The sequence below is a fragment of the Accipiter gentilis genome, chromosome 28, assembly GCF_929443795.1.
Source record: "Accipiter gentilis chromosome 28, bAccGen1.1, whole genome shotgun sequence".
NCBI lineage: Eukaryota > Metazoa > Chordata > Aves > Accipitriformes > Accipitridae > Astur > Astur gentilis.
This window is the reverse complement of record NC_064907.1, coordinates 1,872,924-1,890,315: the sequence shown is the minus strand read 5'-3', so window position 1 is coordinate 1,890,315 and position 17,392 is coordinate 1,872,924. Positions and strand designations below refer to the sequence as shown.

At 38.2% G+C, this 17,392-nt stretch overlaps 1 protein-coding gene across 1 annotated transcript; it reads left to right on the top strand.

Moving 5' to 3' along the window:
• Window positions 1-495: 495 nt before the first annotated feature.
• Window positions 496-16,812, top strand: YIPF4 (Yip1 domain family member 4). The gene is made up of 6 exons (XM_049830978.1): window positions 496-727; window positions 4,308-4,461; window positions 7,298-7,469; window positions 9,711-9,788; window positions 11,666-11,779; window positions 14,164-16,812. Exons 1-6 carry the CDS (start codon window positions 643-645, stop codon window positions 14,299-14,301), a joined length of 741 nt encoding a protein of 246 aa, XP_049686935.1. The 5' UTR covers window positions 496-642; the 3' UTR covers window positions 14,302-16,812.
• Window positions 16,813-17,392: the final 580 nt, after the last annotated feature.

Below are 17,392 nucleotides of genomic sequence, written 5' to 3'. Positions count from 1 at the left end.
TGAATTTCCCGGGGCTGCCTTTTGTCGTGGCGTTCAAGTACCGTACCGACCCGGTACACCGATAACCCACAGGTCTCACAGCGTAAATAGCACAGGGCACTAGCAAAGGGGCCTGTTCAGGAGCCGGCAACCGGTGGGGATTGATCTCTGGGCTGCAGCCCCAAACCCCAGCCCAGCACCGCATCTGTGCGCCGCCAAAAAGGGCCTCCGCGCGGGCGGCCCGGGGACGGATGGCAACGCGGAGCGGACCCAGCACAGGCGGGCAGCCCCTGAAGGGCGGGGGGTAAGGACGACGACGCAGGAGCCGAGGCCAGCCCTCAGCGGGGTGCGCAGACGGACCCAGCCACAGCTCCCCCCGCCAGCCAGGTCGTGGCTCGTCCAATCAGGAGGAACTTTATATCGGAGCCGAAGTGACCTCACTCCTCGAGACAGAGCCGGGGAGCCAGTCAGCCGTGGCCTTGCGGCGGCCAATCACGGCGCGCCTTGCGAGCAGCCAATCGGAGGGGCGGTGTCGCTTGTTGTTGCCCTGCGAGGCGGCTGTGCTGTGGGTGCCGGCCGCGATCCGGGGAGGATCCAGGCCTCGGTGCCCGCTCGCCTTTCGCTGCCCCCATCGGTCCCGCAGCCCCCGCGGAGGGCGGGGAGATGCAGCCCCCGGGCCCTCAGCAGCCGCCGCTCTATGCGCCCAGCAACGGGGACTTCACCTTTGTCTCCTCGGCAGACGCCGAAGGTGAGCGCGGGGCCGCGGTTGGGGCCGCTCCCGCCTTCCCGAGAGAAGGGCTCAGCGAGGCCCGCGGGGAGCGGGCGGCTGCCGTGCCGCTGAGGCAAGAGGTGCCTGCCTCGCCCTCCTCCTCCTCCTCCTCCCCCCCCGCCCCCGAGGTTGGTGGCGTGGCTGGAGGCGGAGCGGGGTGGCCGCTGCCCTCGGGCCGCTGCCCCGGGACTGCGGCGGGGTGCCGGGAGCGGCGCTTACGGCGGGTGCGAGCAGCCGCGTTACCCGCGCGGCAGAAGCACCGGCGTGGCAGGGCCGGCTGCGGTGCGCCGTTTCTCGGGTTCTCCGAAAGCCGTGTTCGAGTTTGTGCCCGGCGACCTGCCATAACCGTGGCAAGCGCTTCTCTTTCGCCACGTTGCTGGAGGCGCAGTTTGGTGTCTGCCGAGGGTTGTACCGTACGTTCACATTCGCTGTAATGCTGTGCCAAAGTCTCTGTACCGTGTCTCGTTTCAGCGCAGTAATGGAGGGGAGGGGGGGGGGGGGAGAAGCCCTGCGTGTAGTTTAGGGGGTGAAGTGTGGCCTGCTGCCTAACTGCTGCACAAAGAGCAGTAGTGTACCAGCATGCCGTGAAGATCTGCCTCGAGACTGTGAAAATGAACATACAGGAGTCAACGTTGTGCTAACTTTTGGTGCAGAATGGTCTTTTGGGCTCTACCCATTTAAACAACAAGCACTCTACTTTATGTATGTATTTAGTTACTGTTGTAATTGTGGACAGGGGTAGGGAATCGTGTAAATCCTGACTCGTGTGCCCCACCCTGGAAAAGAATTACTGAATTGGAACAACTACTGTAGAATACCTGTTCTTTGGTGAACTTCCCTGTCCTTCTGACAAGGAATACTAATCAACAGGTACAGTCTTGGCTGTGGCTTTTTGTTGGGTTGGGGGTTTTTTTTCCCCCTGTTTTGTTTTTCTTCTCTACCTTGGTCTGAAAAAGGATCCATGTACCTCTGAGTGGAAACTCTCTGGATTCCCTCTGGAAGCATTTGTTGAGCAATGCTGAACCTAATCCAATACAGCCACCTGTCTAGTAGGAGGTGTGGTATTGGACTCAGCTCTGTGTTCTTTATGAACACAAGCAAGGCAAGATCTCCTGCCTGTTCAAGTGTAGTCCTGTCTGCAGAGTGCTGCATAGAGGTACCCTAACAAACAAAAACATAAGCAAAGTTAAACAGCTTGATATTTTTAAATTAAAATACTACGTGTTGCACTCTAATTTCTATTTGTTTTCCAAATCTTAATCCGTATGAAATATAAAAGTACAAGCTGTTTTATTTTCCCATGTTATTTCCATGAGAGGAAGGAGTGCTGGAGAGGTGTTCTCAATTAGCTGGACAGATATGGTAGAAAGAACAGACTGTTTGGGATTATTTTTTTTTTTTGCCTCCTGTACTGCTTTTTCAAAATTGAGAGCAAAGACTGCCTTGAAAGCTGGTTTTCCACAATGCCTGGCTGAAATGAGGCATGTGAGGTACCTCAGTTTTGCTTCCGTGGTGTTCTGCCTGAGGCAGTAGCAGTGAAGGCACCCTAATTCTCACTAGCCAGCATCAGAACCATCAATTCTGGGCAGACTATTCAGTGCTTGGCTTACTGTTAACCATCTCATTCAAAGCAGTATATAGAAGATGAGGTGGCAGATTTTTTTCCTCGGTTTCTGCACCTTTATGTCCTCCTACCTGAGATGTCTTGCAAAATAGACTTTAAGATCATGTTAATAGGTTTCATGATTAAAAAGTGTGCTTGTAGGTATTCACCAATTGCCAACTGCTAAAAGGAGTCTTGCTAAGTAAGACTTGTGTAGAAGTTTCCCTGCTGCAGGATGGATTTTCAGTGGTCACTGAGAAGGGAGAAATAAATGACTGGTTGGACTGTTATATTTGCTTGTTTTGACAGCCACATTTGTGCACAAAGAGTAGCAAGAACCTCTCCTTGCAAAGAAGTGTTATTTTGTAGCATAAACAAATATGATAAAAGGGTCCCACTGACAATACAAAACTTCTGAGGCTTTCTCTACCTTGATGTCCAGGCATCAAGAATAGTTTTCTTTTTTCCTCCCTCTGTAAACAACAGAGGAAGGTTTTGCTTGTGCCTGTTGAGAACAGGGTATGTGTGCTGATACTGACACGAGCAAGGGAAATTTCTTCTTTAAGTTACAGTGATCTTTATAAGGATTCTGTGCAGATGGTGTTCCGTGAATCAAAGCAATGGATCATTAACTCTTGTGGTAATGAAATGGTTGAAAAGCGTTTATGGAGGAGCTTAAATTTGAGTGGCCTAGCAAGCTGATTTGGAAGCAGAATTCTGTTAAATTAATTGTAATACTGAGTGATCAGTGATCACTTCACTTATGCTGGCTAAAGACTGTGTGAGATTCTGTCACTGTACAAATTTTGTTTCTATAAAACTACATTGTGTTTTGATAGAAGATGTCACAAATGTAATCTACAAATATTGCCTGACTTGCCTCTGTGAGTATGTGTTTCAGAAATACTTGCTATAGCTAGGTGTTTTAGGAAATCTGTGCCTAGGAACTTTTTTGTATGAGGAACACACAACAATGGAAAGGCAAAATAAGATTTTCTTTGGTGAAGTGAAAAGTTGCTGGATGAGAAGATTTTTTTTTTTTTTTTTTGTCTCTCAATGTATTTGTAATAAGGTCTGTAGAAAAAATGTACATGTTCCTGTTTGCATTTTTCCTTTTTAGAAAACAATGGAAATCCATGATTCCCTAATGGAATAATTATTTCCCTCTTCTATATTTTTTTCTTTCTTCAAGTTGCTTCATATATTTTCAGTTACTATTTTGTATTTTCCACCTGTATATAACTGAATACAATGAGAGAATGAAATTAATATTTATTGCTGACTTTGACACAGCCAGAACATACATAAGTTGCTCTTTGTTTTGTTTAGTACTGTGGCAGAGCAAGATCCTAGTATATTGATGAGAACTCCTTGTGTCTCCTCTTATTGGCTGGAGCCTAAGGATCTCTGATAATATTTTTTTTTCTAACATTTTCACCTGTATTAAAGGCAGGCTACAAATGAAAACTTCTACAAATGTTTTCCTTTCATGAAAAATTGGACATAAAAGCAGAGAATGGTTTGGCTGAAACAATGCCACTGTGCAGAAATGGGCTCCAAAAGAGGTATAGTATGGCCAGCAAAAAAATGGTAAATAATCCACAACTTACAGTATGATGAGACTTTCATTAGTTAACTCCTTTTATGCCTTTAAATGCTTAATGATAAAGCACAAATTGAAGCCTTTCTGTCATACCATAACACTGTGTCATCCAAACAAGAGTTCCATCTAGAAGCTAAAACTTGGTAATTTGAGACCTAACCCAACATTGTTACTATTGCATTAAAACCAGACTATGTATTTGTTAAGGTGTAATTTTAACTTCGAGTATTTCATGGTGATGACCAGCACATGTAGCTTTGTATGTCTGTTATTTATCTTCCACTACTTTTGAAATCAAATGGCTTTTGACAAGACGTAAAAAGGTGTATTTTTATCTCCCTTTTTCTCTTAAGATCTTAGTGGCTCCATAACAACTCCAGATGTTAAGCTAAATCTTGGAGGAGAATTCATCAAAGAATCTACTGCTACTACATTCCTAAGACAGAGAGGGTATGGCTGGCTTCTAGAAGTGGAAGATGATGACCCAGAAGATAACAAGCCACTCCTGTATGTCCTAATTATTTTTGGTATCTATCTTTATTAGCTGTGTAGGACAAACAAACAAATTGTAGCCTCTCAAATTGTCCCACAGCCTTTTGCTCTGTGACTAGAATTCTGTTTGACAAATTACTTGACCAATGAGTGTTTTCTTTGGCAGGAATGAAAACATTTTTTGTCATTATGGGTTTTATTTTTAGCGTAAAAGAGAGGCTTGTTATTCACTGTAGGGGAGGAAGGAAGGAGGAGGTAAAATGCAATTTTATTAATCTCTATAAGTATAAAGCTTTTATGGCTTTTCTGCTCTTATCTGTTGATCTTGTAACGGTTTAAAAAATTAGATTGTATTCTTTCTATGTTTTGTGCTGATATTGTGAGTTTCTTAATGCTGTCAGAGAATTGGAGGCTAAGACAATCCTGTGGAAAGATTTGTTATGTAAATCTAAGTAAATTCTGTCAGTTACTTTGAAGTAAAAGCATTGTGAATCATGCTTATTACAGTAGGGATGCTAGAAGCAAGGTTGTACAAACTTTATTATTGTTGATGCTATCTTATATTATAAAGCTACATTAAAAGGGTGTTAGTGTTGAAAGACAAAAATGTCCTTAAAACTGAAAATCTCTACATACCTTGTTCTGTTCACAGAAACATAGTTGGCTGAAGAAGGTTTGTATCTTAAGGTTACTACACTGTGAGTCAGGCAGCCTGGGTTGTAGTCTTTGTTCTGCACCTAAGCAACTTCTCAGTGCCTCAGTGTTTTCAAGGGTGAATTAAAGATAAAGATGCTTTAAAAAAAATGGAGTGAGCAGGAGAGTACTCTGGAGAACTCAAATGAGAGTGTTGGGAGGGAACAGATGCCTGGAGAGCTTAATAATGAAACTGCTACTTGAAAAGTACTTTAAATTGACGTGTGCGGAAGTAGCTCCTTGTGGGAATATCTGTTCTGTAAACCTCTGACTTTTAATTAAGAAACAGAACGGTGTACTGAGGTGACAACATATAAATTCCCACTTCTGTGTAACTTTTTATACCACAAAACCCGTGTTTGTGATTCAAAGACAGCTAGGTGTTCTAAGCTGCTGATTGCTGGGAGCAAGGAGAACATGCCAGGAAAATTATCAGTTTGTGCAAACAGGATTAATATAATTGTCCTAACAGAGAAGACCTTGATCTGACTTTCATGTAGCAGTTTCTGTGCAGTTGTGATTATTCCCAGAACATGTGCTGTAATGCAGCCTTGTAGCCTGAATCCTACTAAGGATTTAAACAATAGCAGCCAGCTAAGGGAAGTTCACCAATGCAGTGCTACTGTGCAAGTGTTCAATAGAGTGAGATTTTTTTCTTTTTTTTTTTTCCCCTTTGTCATTGGGCAGCCTTACTCCAGACACTTCTTTCCCATTACAGCTACCATCACTTCTTAGGTGAGGTAGCTGTCAGCTTCATGCGAAAGACTGTTTATTCAAGTAAGAAACTGTCAGAAGCACTAGGTGGTGACAAAGAATTATTTCAAGACAGGAAATATTTGTGTTACACAGTTTTCAGAATAAAATGCAGGAATGCTACATCCTGTTTAGATAAACACAGGAAAATAGAGGCTTCTAATTTACTCCTTAGATTCAGGGATGTGTTAAAGAACAATTTTTGTTATTTAGTCACAGGTTAGTAATACCAGTTCTGAAATAGCTTCAGTAATAGCAATGCTGAAGTTGCCTTGAGAGACTCAAGGAGCAGTATTTAATTTTTTTTAAAAAGAGAAATTGCAGTGAATTAAGTCTTTGTGTTTATTTCTTGCTTCAACTTTTCTAAGGAAAAAAGCCATAAATCAAAGCCTTGTACAAAACTTTCATGAATGGACTTAGGATATAATTCTACATTTTTCTCCGTTGTGCTCTTAAATGTAGAGCAGAGGGGTATCTGCTGCGAAGTCTCTTGCAACTCTTCAGAGCTCCTCAGTCATGACTGCATAAGGAAAACATTAGTGTACAGTTCTGTCTTAAGGTTCCACGCTTAAACTTAAAGAAGTGGAATTGCCTGTTACTTGGGAAGTCCCTTCATGCTAGGATAATCAGGGCAAGATGTACCAGTGAAGAGTCAAGAGTCTCCTATCCAGAAGAGTCTTGTGGTCAATTTGTAGCTGCTTACAGATAGTTTGTAGCAGGGAGTAGAGAAGGCAATTGGAGAAGAGGAAGATCTGTTGACAGAATTTATCGCTAACTTAATTGATTTTTTTTTTTAACCCAGTAATTAAACAATTGGCATAAACTCGTCTGCAGAAGACTACTGTTGTTGAAGCAAGTTAAACCCCATTTTATTTTAAAAAATTGTTTTTACCTGATGTATTTTGAATGGTTTGGGATTAGTGAATGTAAGGGTATTCTTTCTTGCAGAATTTGAAGTAAAATGTTTCCATAATAAGTGTGCTCATGGCAAACTGCTCAGCACAGGAATACACAGACATCCTACTTCTGTGTATGCATGTCTTTGACTTTTAAGTAGTTACAAGGGTATGCATGTGTCATGTGTTCCTGCATGTCAGAAAATAGATCTACTGTTTTAATGTAAACTGCTAGGGTATGTTGTGTATGTTTTCTGTTCTCAGTCATGCAATTGATTTTTAAGTAACTAAATATATCTAACTGTGTCGCACCAGTTACTGAATGTGGGATGAAGGTATGGTGTTGCTTTGTTGTGGACGAACTGTTCTTTTGCTAGTTATGGCTCCAGAAAGCCTTACGGGTGACAGGAGACTTGCTCTATAAAACTACTGTTTGTCCCTGTGCTTATTTTTATGCTCCACTTCGTTACTGTGGTGTACAGTAATGCTCTCTTGCTTTACAATTTCAGGGAAGAACTTGACATTGATCTGAAGGATATTTACTACAAAATTCGATGTGTGTTGATGCCTATGCCATCCCTTGGGTTTAATAGGCAGGTAGTGAGAGACAATCCAGACTTTTGGGGTCCTCTGGCAGTTGTCCTCTTCTTCTCAATGATTTCATTATATGGACAATTTAAGGTAGGTGTAAGCCTTCTACCTAAAAAGAAATCTAAGCTAAATTTTGGGGCATGATTGCTATGTAATTTGCATTCCTACATAGGTAGAAAGTCTTTTCTTCACATACTAATGCAAAGCATTTCAAATGCTGTCTCTCAATTTAATATGTAGAAAGACAGCAGTAAGAAATGTAATAAATAGCCCACAGATATACATGTTAATCATGATGAAATGTCAGGTTTATTTTTATACAGTACAACAAAGGAAAGTTGTGGTTTCTAGAGGAAACAGATTGATACTAATGGGTTTGTAGTCATATTAGTGAATCTTTCCATTTTAATTGTGACCTTTTGTTAATGTGCTTTTTATTACTAAAAAATGTTACGGAATAACATTTGCTTGGATGCCATGAATTTTAATTTCCTGACAAATAAAGATACTTGTTTAATTCATACAATATCACTGCTGTTATCTGGTATATTAAATCTTCATTAGAGCCATTTGCTATTTTGTCTTCCCTGCTCAGTTACAATCAGATAATTTTCCTCTGGTCAATAGACTTTTTCCATAATTCCTTTTGAACTCTAGGGTGAATAGCTATTCGGAGGCATTGTGCAGATTTAATTGGCCTCCATAAACACCATTAGCTTTTTTTCTTTAAGTTCACATTGAAATAGAGAAGTGGTATTATTTATAGTCACAATTTGAATGTGAGCCTAGGTGTTCCTGCTTCAGAAATCTTTATGACTATATGTGTAGTTCCAGTTGTTTTAAATACAATGTAGTATAGCAATAAGCCATATGTAAAGTAGCAGAATGTGCTTATGCAAGGATTTTTGTGAATGGTGTGATAAAATCATTCCTTTTGCGACCTCTGGCTTCCATATGGTGTACCAAATGCTGACTGAGAACTCATTCTCAGTATCTTGTTTCTATAAGACTTGAAGTGAGTAGACTTAACCACTGTATTATTCAAGTCATCTTGGTGGACCACTTAGCTGTCTCCTAGGTAAAGCAAGGACCATTCCTTGATCCCATGACAGATAAACTACCTTCTGCAGTTCATCTATCTACTGTACCTGAAAAGTAGGCCTGATGTTTCTTAGGAACAGTGGATTTACTGTACCAATGCAACAGTGCTGTACATGTGTGAGAAGGGAAAGCTAGTAGCTAGCAACAGGATGACTGACAGCAGCTAGATGAACTGAATGGTGGGTTGTAAGCTGGAGAAAGATGAGCAGTCCAAGCTCTAAGACTTTAATCTGGTCCTCTTCTTTTAGACAGTGGAAGAAAGCAGGAAGTAAAAGGAGGCCATGTGCTATTTTCACAAATATCATAAAGCTCTTATATTTATGTATTCTTGTTAAGTTGTGCTGTGGTTTTTATCTGGTTTTCCCCTATTTGATTCTTCTGGGAATCTGGAACTTTTAATTAAGCAAAATATTATAGTGAGTACTAACTTCACTTCTAAGGTCAGCTATTGTACATTTGGAAATGCAGAGACTGGACTGATTCTTCTGTTTCCTTCTAAAAAGGTATTTCAAAAGGGAGAGCTTCACTTCTAATCCTCCCAGTGGCTCAACTCCAAGAATAGCTAAGTTGCTTTGAAGGTTCTGTTAAGCCAGAGAATGATTTTAAGATTTCTTCTTTAAGAAGAAGTTTAATAGCAGAGCAATGAAAGAAACAAGAAGAAAATAATGAAAGAAGCAAGAAAAAATGACAGACTTTTCTCCAGGAGTCTGGGGCTGTTCGTTAAGTTGTAATCATCAAGCTCTACTGAGAGTTAAAGTCCTACGTCATCTTCTGAGCATTCTCAGTTTGAGTAAAGAATAAAGTGGCGTCTTTATGAATGAAAGAAACAGAATTCCAACTCCTCATGTTGGTTGGCCTGACTTTTAAAAATTGTCTGAGCCCACATTTTGTAATAGGCAGGATGTGAAGACATTTAGCTAGGGTGGTCTTAGCCGTAGTTTTAACTAAATTCTTCCTACTCTGCTACAATATTACAATACTTTCATAAAACACTGCACATGCATTCCATGTTCACCAAACTTACCATTAATATGATTCTGTAAATGTAACCTCTGAATTGTATTCTCAAGTTGCATTGTGATACTAAGTAAAAACTATTCTTGCCGCAATTCAGAGTTCAGTTTTGCGTAATAAAATTGTTGACTGCAGTGAAAGTGATTAATACAAATGAGTTTTCCTTTCTCACAATGAAAATGATTAATATAAATGAATTGTTCTTTATCTCTTAAGGTTGTGTCTTGGATTATAACTATTTGGATATTTGGATCCTTGACAATTTTTTTATTGGCCAGGGTTCTTGGAGGAGAAGTAAGTACCCGTGTGCAAAAAGGACATGGGGGGAGGTAATATAAAGTCTCTTGGCTACTTTTTTCAGTAGTAGTTGGGTTTTCTTGGTGCTTGGCATTGGACCTTGTAGCCAGCTAAGAATGGATACAGTTGGTAAGTGTAATGTCTACATTTCAGGTTCCTGGCCTCCAAAATAAAATCTAAAATACAGACATGGTCAGCTAATCTTTCTGTGTGATGGATGGTGCACTGGATGTGATAAACAGTCTGGAAATTTGTACTATGAATCCCAGAAATTCTAACAGGTGCCTGTGATCCAGAACTGAAGTCCATTCTTGAGGGACAAGTGCTTTCAATTTTTCAGTCACTGAGCTAAATGGGACCCTTTCTCTTCCTTTGCACTGCTCTTGTGCTGCCCTTTATTTAAACTTTTTTTTTTTTTAATGGGGCTAGCTGCAGTTGTATAATGTCCTTGTGGGTAGAGCACCCACCAGTGTGTGTTTTCATCCTTGGCCTGATGCAGTTCAAACCCCTTAAAAGAGGAAAGTCAGCGCATGTTCTCTAACTGCAAAGCCAATTGGAAGTTCTGGCCTACATCGTTCCCTCCAGCTGCTTGCACCAGCAGGGTTGGAATAGCTGTTTGAGCTGTTTACAGATTGAGTCACTAAGTGATTCAAGGATAAACAACAAAAAATTACTTATAGCAAGGCCCACAGGCAGCTACAGTGGAACAGTCAGGAGGGTACAAACTTCTTAAAATGGATCTGCAGCATAAAATGCATTGAACTGTGTTCTGAAGAGCTAAATATTCAGTGATACTTGATTTTTGTATTTTTACTATGCATCTTGCATTAATGATGAACTGGTGTTGCAGACTTCCTATGTTATTTACATTTACTTTAATTTTTTTTAGATTTTCCTTTTAATCATAATTGCTAGCATCTTCTTGTGTGAACACTGTTTTGAAAGAAAAAGCTTTTATAAATGTGGTTGCATGGTATTTCTGCATAGCAGCATAATCCAGATGCCCTTAAATCAATCTGTTTTGTGGCTCAAAATGTGAAATTACCAGAATGTATAAACTGGGGAGAAAGTATAGGTCTTGCACAGTTCACTGTGAAGTATCAACAGCCACAAGAGATTGCTTGCAAGATGGTCACTTGTCTTGTCACTAGTTTTCCTGTTAAATCCAAGAAGCCTAGCTGGGCCCAGGAACATTTCAAACTGTAGTAGGGGAGAATCAGACATTTTAATCCCCATGAAGCTAAAACCAGCTATGGAAATACTTTGAATAAATCTGTTTAAGATAGTCATAATAAATTCAACTGGAAATGAGAAGATTTCTGTGCCTTAGAGGCATCAGGTTCTAGGTCTTCCACTGATGCTAAAAGCATTCATGTGCTTTATATATTTATTTATGTATCATGGATACGAGTATGTTAATGCAGAAAATTACATCTTTGCTGCTTATGACAGCCGGGACTACAGCTATTGACTGAGAGGTCTGTTCTAGTTCTCTGCTCCTGGGTATCATATGTACGTTCCATGGAGAGTGGCAGTTGAGAACCACTTAAGGCGGAACGTGAAAAATGTGAGGGGTGGGTGGAATTACATATTTTAACCTGTGTAAATACTTGCCTTGGAAGTGATAAAATTGTCATTTACAGTGTTTAAAAAAATGAAGGCAGCATTTCTAAGAGAACTGAATGATTAATTAAAAAATTCTAGGGGGTAGCATGCAAAAACAATTTTCATACTAGCAAGCTTCCTTTAGCTGAAATTTCATTAATACCTAACACATTATTATTGCTGTTAATACTGTTATAACAAGATAAAGTCTGTTTGGTCACAAAGATTGAGTACTAAAAACCTTGTTTTTATGTTCTTGAAAATTTCAGGTTGCTTATGGCCAGGTTCTTGGTGTGATAGGATATTCCCTACTTCCCCTCATTGTCATAGCACCTGTACTTCTGGTGGTTGGATCATTTGAAGTTGTTTCTACCCTAATAAAAGTAAGTTCAGTATTGTCTATTGAGAATTGTTTACAGTTACTTTTAGGTCACTTTCCTAACACTTCAAGTATTAATCTGTTCAGGACAATGTAACAATGTGTCAAAATATTCAGAACTACAATGCGAGATTTGTGATCCTTTTGATTAGCGTAGGGAACGTGACTGCTAAGTGAATTCTGTTTTACATGTTTCTTTTGAGTATTTGGGGATATACAGTGCTGTTGCTATAACAATACCTGTTGATATCAGGTTAGCTTCTATTTAATATTTTGCTGTGCTATAATAGCTGCATTAAAAATAAATAGGATTATCATTTTAAGAGGATGCATAAATAAACCTCAAAATGAAGAATCTGAAAATAAGCTGTTCTATCCCTTCCCCCATCATCCAGTTTATTTTTAGTTACTGCAGCATGAATATGACATTAGTCATTGTTCTGAGACCTTCCCATAGTGGTAGCAGTACAAAGCTCTCAATACGCTTTGCAGAGAAGGTAAGTATTGTTCTGATTTTACAGATGTGGAATGGAAGGCACAAAGCAAGAATAACTTGCCTGATACCACCTGTGGTTGGACACCTTTTATGAAACTAGTAATGTTCCCTGAAAGATCCCAGAAGTACATAACGTTCCTGAACACTTCCAGTACTTCTTAAAGCCCTTTTAGGTAGCCTTTGAAGTTATTGCTGAACTTTTGAAAAGGTTGACTGAGAAAATTCTGTTACTAGCTAAGCTGGATGCTTTTTGAGTTCTTGTTCTGTTGATTTGATGGATTTCTGTGCTTTTAACCTGCTGGTAAACAGTATAATTGAAGTACAACTGAGGTGTATAACAAAGAACAAAATTGCAAGTTAACAAATCACAAACATAGCAATTACTATTAAGTGGTACAGTGAGAAAGCAAATCATTAATTTGGCAGTTAACTAATAATATGACTTGAAAATAAATACATGTTAATGAAACCTTTGTTACTTGATTACTAGTAACAGTCTTACATTTACTTCAGGAGGATCTGTGCAAGGTTCTTACCTTTGCATCATTAGTGTGAAAATGCAGGACAAGCCCCATATGGCTAATACTACTTATGCTGTGACAAGTACTACTTCTTATGGCTTGAGAGCTCTGTGCTTGGGGAAGTATTTCTCAGTCCTAAAGTTGGGGAACTTACAGTGAAATAGTGAAATTCCAGTCAGTTCTTTTCCAGCTGCAATCAGCAAAGTAAACTACTCAAGTAATGCACCTCAATTGTTATAATTGCTGCAATTTTCCTAATGTATCTTAGGGAATTCAGTCATGATTTTGATTGTCCTTCTTGTCCATCTCTACTGTCCTGGGTTAGGCAGCAAGAACAGAAGTATGCAATCACATGCAAATTTTTTGTTGTTTTGTTTTGTGGTTTTTTTTTACAACAGCTGTTGAACTGGCCACATAATCCCTCAAGTGGCTTCAGCTACTCTGACAAAACTGTGGAAAAAGTTATTTGCTGGGGTCCTATTATGGCTGCCCTCTTTTGGTCTTCTGTTTTGCAGAAGATTACAGTGTTTTTGCATGCAAATCAGTTTTAAGTATTTTTCCATTTTTATTAATATTCAAGGTGCTGCTAAAGGATAATAATGTCTGATTACTTTTTGCTATAACCTTGTTAGCTTGAGGTTCGAGTCAAGTTCACTGACTTCAAGACTTTTTTTTTTTAAAAAGTATTCATGGTAACTTCATACAAAGTAGATCTTCATAGGTAATGTTACTTTCTACCAATCTTTTAAACTGGTTCTTTCTTAATTTAGTAAGCAATATAGTTTTTGGTACAGATTGTACTTCGGCAGTGTTCTCACTGCACCTGAAAGGAATAGGAATGTGAGGTTCAGTTACCTTGAAGGTGGAGGTACCATAATTAAAGAAAAGCTTATGAGCCAGATGAATCCTGAAATAAAAAATGGTAATTTAACCCTCTGGTATAAATTGTAGGAGGAACCGTCAAGTATAGTAACTCTTTTGCTTAAGAAAGAGAAGAGTTAATAGTTAGGGACAGTCAAGGTAGAAAGAAAAGTTATTAATCCAGTGAAGTTTCAAATTATCAGTATATGTAAGCTTACAGCTTGCTTTATGGTATCTATATGTCTTACATTAGAGAAAACTTACTGTAGATCCTTAGTTGCTCACTTGAATAAAAATGTCTCAAATGAAAATAACATGCCTCTCTTAAATATTTCTCTAAACTTAAATGAAAATGCTTAATGTATTTGTTTTATGTGTGTGTGGAGTTCTTCCCCCAAAAATTCTTTGAGGGGTTTCTTTTTAATTATATTGAGAGATGAACTGATATTTATCTTGGTATTTGGAGACATCTTCTTGTGGTCAGCTAAGACTGTTCATCTTCTTTTTCAGTTGTTTGGAGTCTTTTGGGCTGCATACAGTGCCGCATCATTATTAGTTGGAGAAGAATTCAAGACCAAGAAACCCCTTCTAATTTATCCAATCTTTTTATTATACATTTATTTTCTGTCCTTGTACACTGGGGTGTGATCTAGTGCAAGATGTGGCCAGAAACCATATTTTATTCATTTGCAGACTGATAATGCATAAAATTAAGGAGACTGGAGATAATACAAGTGACTGTTTTGTATCCAGTTGTCAAGATGTTTTAAGATCGAAGAGCATATTTGTGTATATTATTTAATGAAGCAATTGTAGCTATATAGATTTGTATCAAAGTTCTAAGTTTGTTTAAGACTCTTCAGATTTTAATGAACAAAATAAAAGAACCTTGTGTTTTATAAGAAAGTGTAGCAAAACCACAACTCAATACCTGTGCCAAAAGCACTAGGACCAGGTTACTATATTTGAGGAGAAAAATGAGAAGTTAACTGTAACAATCTCGAAGTGCAATTTTTCTTTTGAGCTTAAACACAGCTGGCTTTTTTTGGCACAGCAAATTCTGTAGATAATATATATTTATGAAACAGTCCTGATTGTTCACAGAATAGTCTGTATAATCAAGACATGAAGATACTACTTTTAATTTAGTGCCTCAATTACTTTGATTTGGCTATTGAGTTTTTATAAATCCCAATTTGTTTTCAGAACATGTATATACTGTGTATTTTGTATCTATGGCTTGTGTGTAGCGTAAATACTCCTTCGTTAAGGATGTATATTGGGTTTTTAAAAATTGAAGATAAAATTATTTGAAGTCTTCATTTACTATCTCTGACCAAAGGAGCAAGATATTTACTGTGTGACATAATTAATTAAAATGCATATTTAGAGAATCAAATTATTTTACTTAAAACTATGAATTTACAGAGAAATGGGTGAACACCTTTCTCAAATGTAGTACTGGCTTAATGTTGGAGAAAAAAAAGATGATTTATCAAATTTATGTGATCTTTAAACAATGTTATTTTATGATGACAAAATAAAAATAATGCTTCCCTAACTATGTTTTACAACATCTTCCTCTGTCTTGCTTTTAATAGCATGGTATTTAACATGCATCTATTTATTTTTTTTTTTCCCCAGTACTATTAATCCTTTTGTAAAGAGAAATAAAAAAGATTTGTAAGGCCAGATTCTCCCTCCACTAAATAAGGCAGAATTACAGCCTTAGTAACAATTACAGTCTTGCTAATTTTGGCTATCCAAGGATTATGTAATAACGTGATGACATGTTAAATATTTCCTGTGTACTGTGTTGATTGCTTATGTAATTGTCCTTATGGTAATGTTTCTTCACAAGGGAAGTCCGCTGAAGTTAATTTTGCATGGTACTAACTTAGGCATTTGCAATCTTCGGTATATAGTATTGCCAAATAGATCTCCAGTGGTTTTTTTGTTTGTTTGGTTTTTGGTAACAAAAAAAAAAGCATTCCCCATGCCTTTATTATTTGCAGCATTAAAAAAAATAAAATCAACCATGACAAGGTAATAGCAAGGGCTGTCTTTGATCCATGGTGGACATATTTCCTTATAAGAACTGTAGTTTTTCAGCTTTTTAGACTGTGTAACTTCCCATTTTGGTAATTTATTTTTACCACTCATTACTGATGCAAAATATGTATTTAAATTCCAACTCTACCACAAACCTTTAGCTTATTCAATCTGCTTTTCTGGTGGATGCTTGTGTTGGTTTTAAACAGAACTACTTACTGTTGATGCTGGACGTAAATTGTAATGTAATACTCTAGGTTGTAATACATTAAAGGAGAAAAACTGGTAGAGCAATTGACTTTTCACCTAATTTTTGACTTCTACAGAAGTTCTGGTGGAATTACTGCAGTTGTACTAAACCGATTATAACAGCAGCTTATTCTTATCTGCAAGTGTTTTGTGAGCATTCATTCTACATTCTAAAAAAAAAAAATATGCAAGTTACAGCGTATTAAAAAAAAGTGCATGTTAGCTTTGGAATCTTGCATGATAGTCTGGTCTTATCTCTTTTTTTTCATGACTTATATTTCTTTTTTCACAGGATTATCCAATTAGTATTAGAGGACTCAACCCAGACCCTGTGAATACATGTTTAACTAACTACCACAATCATGAAGGGCAAGGCCACTTTTAGGTTATGAGGCTGTCAGAGAGCTTTAAGCCTAGTTCATTTTTGCGTAGCTGGTCATTAGATGTCCATAATGGCTCCTGTGCATCTGGAGTGACTATGAATATTCAAAGGATGCAAGAATGTTCTATTTAATCTCCAAATAGCTTCATTTCCTCTATACTAATGTTCTGTGAAACTTATAGTTGCAGTTTTAACTTCCTTTCCACAGACTTGGCACATGTGTAATATGCAATGTAGATATGCACTTAACATAGTACATATTTTGTACACAATTGCAGATTTGCACCTTTTAATCTTAGTATCTCTAGGGTCACCTTTTGCATATGCTGTGCAAGAAATATGTACAGCAGCTCTCAAATGGTTCTGATAGTTTGTAATAACTTTGCATTCAACAAACTCATATTTCTAGATGAGGTATGTGTGTAAATACAAGATGTATTTTATAAAATTTTTGAATTAAACTTGTTTACAGATTGTATGAAGTTCATTTATATTTACTGAATTAAGACACATCTATATTCCTATACATCATCAATCAACCTTTGAGGCTGTGAGTTTTTGTGATTATATACTACTTCTGTCTGTCAAAACTGGAAACTTAGAGCACATCTGTCTAGCAAAAGTTCCCTTTCCAAGATGCAATGCCTCTTTTCATGGTAGACATGGGTATCGTACCTTAATGAGACATGCTCTTTGGATGATCTGTATAGAGCAGTTAGACATGTACACATGTACATGTCTTTCTCCCTCTCCTACTCATCAGATATACCCTGTTGTTTATCAGAAAAATTATACCTACTTGAAAAGTATATGAAATCAATTGCTTTGATATGGAGACAACATACAGCTTGAGATCTGCTTTAAGTTTTGTTGCTACCCTTATTGATCTTTGATGTTTTGCTTGAAGTAGTGAAGCAAGCTTAAAAGCTGCTTATTTTGCTCTCAGGACAATTTTTATTAGCCTGGGTGGCATATATACCCGTTTGGTTTTGTTCTTTTTTTTTTTTTCTTTTCTTTTTTTCTTCTTTTTCTTTACACAGACACTATTTCTTAGAT